The sequence below is a fragment of the Nematolebias whitei genome, chromosome 13 (assembly GCF_014905685.2).
Source record: "Nematolebias whitei isolate Nwh7 chromosome 13, NemWhi1, whole genome shotgun sequence".
Taxonomy (NCBI): Eukaryota; Metazoa; Chordata; class Actinopteri; order Cyprinodontiformes; family Rivulidae; genus Nematolebias; species Nematolebias whitei.
The window spans coordinates 39,708,796-39,714,335 of NC_056510.1; the positions used below are offsets into that span (position 1 = coordinate 39,708,796).

At 38.1% G+C, this 5,540-nt stretch overlaps 2 protein-coding genes across 2 annotated transcripts in view; both read left to right on the forward strand.

Annotated features, from left to right (window-relative positions):
- LOC119419716 (phosducin-like protein 3) overlaps nucleotides 1-2,449 on the forward strand; it is a 2,966-nt gene extending 517 nt beyond the window's left edge. Inside the window, exons 2-5 of the mRNA XM_037687103.1 lie at nucleotides 1,024-1,141; nucleotides 1,362-1,452; nucleotides 1,727-1,870; nucleotides 2,230-2,449. Coding sequence (XP_037543031.1) covers nucleotides 1,024-1,141; nucleotides 1,362-1,452; nucleotides 1,727-1,870; nucleotides 2,230-2,449 — 573 coding nt within the window. The remainder of the gene's footprint in view (nucleotides 1-1,023; nucleotides 1,142-1,361; nucleotides 1,453-1,726; nucleotides 1,871-2,229) is intronic.
- The window catches only part of LOC119419397 (TBC1 domain family member 8), a 166,521-nt gene that overhangs the window by 66,637 nt on the left and 94,344 nt on the right, over nucleotides 1-5,540 (forward strand). The window contains exons 7-10 of the mRNA XM_037686706.1: nucleotides 1,024-1,141; nucleotides 1,362-1,452; nucleotides 1,727-1,870; nucleotides 2,230-2,438. Coding sequence (XP_037542634.1) covers nucleotides 1,024-1,141; nucleotides 1,362-1,452; nucleotides 1,727-1,870; nucleotides 2,230-2,438 — 562 coding nt within the window. The remainder of the gene's footprint in view (nucleotides 1-1,023; nucleotides 1,142-1,361; nucleotides 1,453-1,726; nucleotides 1,871-2,229; nucleotides 2,439-5,540) is intronic.

The following is a 5,540-nucleotide window of genomic DNA, read 5'->3' on the forward strand; positions in this document are numbered from 1 at the left end:
TAACTTCGTATACCCCAACAACTTTTTTAAACTGAAATTTAAGTGAAGTTTTAATTATCTAAAATGACAACTTCCTGTGTTCATTGACATAAGAATGTCATTTTAGTATTTTCTGGTTTTTAGTTCATGTCCAAGGAGTTTTTAAATTTAATCTGAGCTTTACAGAGGTTCCTCACACTTCCAGTATTTTTTACTGCAGTAGTGAGAAGTTATGATGCCTTATAACTTTTCATTTAGTTGTATAACTTGACTGTCTCACTGAAGAGCCATTCCGCATGAAGTCAACTAAAGTTCTCAAATCCTGCCTTGGTCACTGTCGCAAATTTGGATGGAAAAAATATTTCGAAGGTACATCTACTTGTACAAAGAACACGTTTCAGCTCTGATGTACTGCCCTTTGAATATTGGAGGTTGTGGTCTGTTTTTGCCTTCAATTAATGAACGTCATTTTAATTTTATTTCTGAAGGTATCCCGGATAAATATCATGTTTATTCTAAAATAGGCCATTCTGGGTAATTTTATTCCAAATTTTCCAAACATGGTATGAAAACAAGTGTTTTTTTTTTTTTTTTTCAATTCTCAAATTATAAACCTCTTAACTACCAATATTTTTAGTTGCAAAAATACAAAAGTCAGATTTCCAGGACTTCTCATGATGCCAGGATCCTTCACAGAGACCATTTAATGCCAGATTCTTATTGTTTCAGGGAAGGTGTGAGTATCGGAGGAAGATTAGTCTCTCCAAAGCAGTTAGGGAACTCTGGAAAGGGTTCTGGATGAAAACAAATTACTTTTTGCTACTTTTGGTCTCGGCAAATGAGCACATTGACAACTATACAGTTTTGCTAAAGTCTTTAGAAAACTGAAAAGAGAAACAAGAATTTAACAATCAGTATCAAATCACTGATTTTACAGTTTCATTACATTTCTGTTATTAGTATTTGTTTTTTAAACACATCACATATAGAGTAATGGAACCCCAAATATTCAGTATTTAAATGTATGATTTGTTTTATCCGAAGGATCCAAATGAAGACACAGAGTGGAACGATATCCTGAGGAAGAAAGGCATCCTTCCTCCTAAAGAGATTCCTAAAGATGATGAAGAGGAGGAAGAAGCCCTCCAGCAACAGTCAGTGGGTAAGAGATGACTTTTTAATTTTTACAAATTGAAATGTTTTTGTGTTATTCTATTACTCTAATGTAGCCATTTTATTGTTTATATACTAATGAAATACTTGTACATTAGTCGAATAATGTTTGATACTTTTAGATTTGTTCATTTAAACCCTTTTCCAGCAGATAATTGTTGGATTGTTTGCAGAACACGTAACTAGTTGCTAATGTTGTCTCTGTGCAGTTAAGACCTATGAGAGCATGACACTGGAGGAACTTGAGGAGAATGAAGATGAGTTTGGTGAGGATGATGAGGCTGCCATTGAGATGTACAGGTAAGTGGAGATAACGCAGGTTCAGAGGGAAACGATTTTATTGTAACTTGGGTTTGTCCCACTTTTCCATAGTTTATTTATATCTTTCCTTTGCCTTTGTTTTAATTTAGAATTCTCCTAACTGTTCTTATGCCACATTTTATTGTATTTTTTTACATTATTAAACTCAGGAACTCAAACATTGATCCTTTGAACTGTAAGTTATTTATACGCGCTAACTACAGTAGTTTTCCTATCTCAGCTTTGTGCTGATATGAGCTGCATCTCCTTCCAGACTGAAGCGACTGGCAGAGTGGAAAGCAACTCAGATGAAGAACGTGTTCGGGGAGGTGGGGGAAATTTCTGGTCAGGACTACGTCAAGGAAGTCAACAAGGCTGGAGAGGGCATCTGGGTGGTGCTGCATCTCTACAAGCAGGGGTGTGTTAAGTGTTGAAACCTTCCTGCATTAAGTTAATTTGATTGTGTCTTAGTTAAAATCACCTAAATTGTTCTCCTGCACCCATTTATAGACATAAGATTGACTTCACAGCATTTTGATTATGTGAGCTATTAAACAACGTGTTTGAGCTGCAAAAAGAAAAGAAAAAAAATCTGTTTATGTAAAAACTTTGTTGGCATGTTCATGACCTGAACTTTTGAAACTGTTTACTGTTGCACATAAAAGTCCGTCACCAGATCAGTTTAAGATTTAAGGACAAAATCATTCTAACATGTTGTATTTGTTAATGTAGTCAACAACAAAAAAAGGTCTGTTTTCTGCTCATCTCCCATCTCAGCATCCCTCTGTGTACCCTCATCAACCAGCACCTGAGCATTCTGGCTGGGAAGTTCCCTCAGACAAAGTTCCTGAAGTCCATCTCCACCACCTGCATCCCCAACTACCCTGACCGAAACCTGCCCACCATCTTTGTCTACTTCGAGGGGGAGATGAAGGCCCAGTTCATCGGTCCTCTGGTGTTTGGGGGCATGAACCTCAAAGTTGAAGGTAGGATCTGAGTTGTTGATGGAAGAAAAGAAACAACTTTTAACTTTGTAAGGAGAAAATTGTGCTCTTCTTCACTAATACAGAACTTGAGGCAGTGGAGTCTATTTACAAAGGCAGATGTCACTTCCTAATTGTTTGACACAACCTTCGTCCCACTCTCTTAAATGTTACCTTCAAACACTTTTATCATTAATCATCAAAAACTTTTTACTATTTCTTTACCAGGGTTTTTGCAGGGCATTAAAAAGCATAAAATGTCGTTAAATGGCTTTAGCTCAATTTAAGGCCTTAAATGGCATTAAAATGCTTTTAATTTGAATCTCAGTGACGTTAAATATTTTTCATTAGTTTTCAAGATGTGAACCTTGGAACTATTTTTACAAAAGTTTCATTCACTTTGTAATTAAACATGCTTCTTTTTGCCACTTCAGAATAAAATGTGGAGACAGCCCCTGGTTTACTCCTGAGCTAGCTGACTTCCTGCACAGGAGGGATCAGCTTTGGGCAACTGCGAGAGACTTTCTGGTTCAGACACTGATTGGTTGTAATTTCGTCAGCTACGGAATAAATGTACAGCTTCCATTAAAGCTGCAAAATGTAATTATTATTTATTTCAGACAACAAAGATCTAAATGACCCTAAAACATTCTGGACAACTATCCAGTCTCTTTCTGGCAGCTCCCATTCATCTGATGTGCTACCACAATTATTTGTTGACTCTGTTCCTGTGTCAAAAAAGCATGAAATCCTGAAATGTTCCAACTGACATTTTGTTGCCTCTAGCTCCATGTTCTACGAATGGAAAACCATCTACTTCTCCTTCAAGCCAAACTTCTACTAATCAAATTTCTCCTACAAGTCAATCTTCAGTAAATCACTCCTTCTCATTTTCACTGTTCTCCATCAGTGAGGTTAATAAACTGTAAAATACCTGTATTCTAGAAAATCTGCAGGCACTGATGACCTCCCTCCTTATTTCTTAAGGCTAGCTGCTTATATCATTGCAGAACCGGTGTCTCACATCTTTAGTCTGTCCATAAGCCAAAACACTGTTCCAAACACTTGGAATACAGCCTTTACTGAGGGGAGGAGACCCCACTATACTGAACAACTACTGACCAATCTCTAAACTCTGTATTTTAGCTAAGGTCCTAAAAAACTGATAAACTCTCAAATCAAATATTTGGATTTGTTTAACATCTTACCTTCACATCAGTCTGGTTTCAGGAAACAACACAGCACAACCACTGCTTCACTGAAGGTTCTTAATGACATTGTTAAAGCACTGGATGCTAAGGATTATTGTGCTGCACTTTACTTAGACCTGTCTAAAGCTTTTGACCCTGTGGATCATAACATCTTGTGTCAAGCTCTCAGAAATTGGTTTCTCAGATCATACTATCAGTTGGTTTTCTGATTATCTCTCAGGCCAAAAGCAATGTGTTCAACATAATGGTACTTCTTCCAGTTATTTATTTGTCAGTAATGGTGTACCAAAAGTTCAAATTCAAGTAGGTATATCATCACTTGACCATGTGGTACATGAGGTGGAATGAAATTATGTACACAGGGTCCCAGTTACACCCAACTATAGTAAAAATATAAAGTGTAAAAAGAATCAGTAAATAAGGATCTAAGATATACGCTAAAAACTAATAATGTAATACGGTGTAACAACAGCAGCCCAAGCATGAGTCTGTGTGAGCAGATGGATATGAATGAATACAGCAACATGAAATAATCAGCAACATGAGATCAGCAGCATGGATAATCAGCAGCACAGATCACCACGAATTACAATCAGTTACAGTAAAATTTTTTTTTTTTTTCTTAGTGATTATTCTGCTTAGGGGTTCATGAGTTTTAACAGCCTCAGGGTAGAAGCTGTTCCTCAGTCTAGTGGTTCTACACTTAATGCTCCTCAACCTCCTTCCTGAGGGGAGCGGGGCAAAAAGTGTGTGTGCTGGGTGAGTGTGGTCCTTCATGATGCAGGTGGCCCTCTTCCTGCATCTGGAGGTGTAGATGTCTGTGATGGTGGGGAGACTGACTCCAACATCTTCTGTGCAGCCTTCACCACTCTCTGCAAAGCTTTTCTTTCTGCAGCTGTGCAGCCTCCATGCCACACGTTGATGCTGGAGCACAGGATGCTCTCCACTGCACACCTGTAGAAGGAGGTGAGGACTGAGCTTCCCAGACCAGCTCGTCTCAGCCGTCTGAGGAAGTAGAGTCTCTGATGAACTTTGTTGATCAGGCTGGTGGTGTTGTTGCCCCAGCTGAAGTTGTCATTCAAGGTTCAGTCTTGGGACCCGTTCTCTTTACAATCTATATAAATAATGCAAGTCAGAACATTCCTGATGCATCCTTACATTTCTATGCTGGTGATACAGTTGTTTATTCTTGAGCTAAAACAGTTGCTAAGATTTTCCAGCTTTTACAGTCTGCTTTTGACATCATCCAGTCAGATTTGTTCCATCTCAAACTGGTGCTAAACACTGACAAAACTAAAGGGATGTTGTTTTCAAAGAGAAAATTGGTACTAGTAGTCCTTCCTATGTTAATGGTGTTCTTATTGTTTGTCTATTCCTACAAATACTTGGGTATCGTGGTCGATTTGTACCTCTCTTTTAAGCCCCACGACGAAATCTTGGTCAATTGACAGTAAAACTGGATTTCTTTTTCAGAAATAGATCCTGTCTACAAATCGGATTCCAAAAAAGTTGGAACACTAAACAAATTGTGAATAAAAACTGAATGCAATGATGTGGAGGTGCCAACATCTAATATTTTATTCAGAATAGAACACAAATCACAGATCAAAAGTTTAAACTGAGAGAATGTATCATTTTAAGGGGAAAATCTGTTGTTTCCAAATTTCATGGCGTCAACAAATCCCAAAAAAGTTGGGACAAGTCCATTTTTACCACTGTGTGGCATCCCCCCTTCTTCTTACAACACTCAACAGACGTCTGGGGACAGAGGAGACCAGTTTCTCAAGTTTAGAAATAGGAATGCTCTCCCATTCATGTCTAATACAGGCCTCTAACTGTTCAATCGTCTTGTGGAGCTTGCTTAGAAATGGCTTCCTCTTTGCACTGTAGAGTT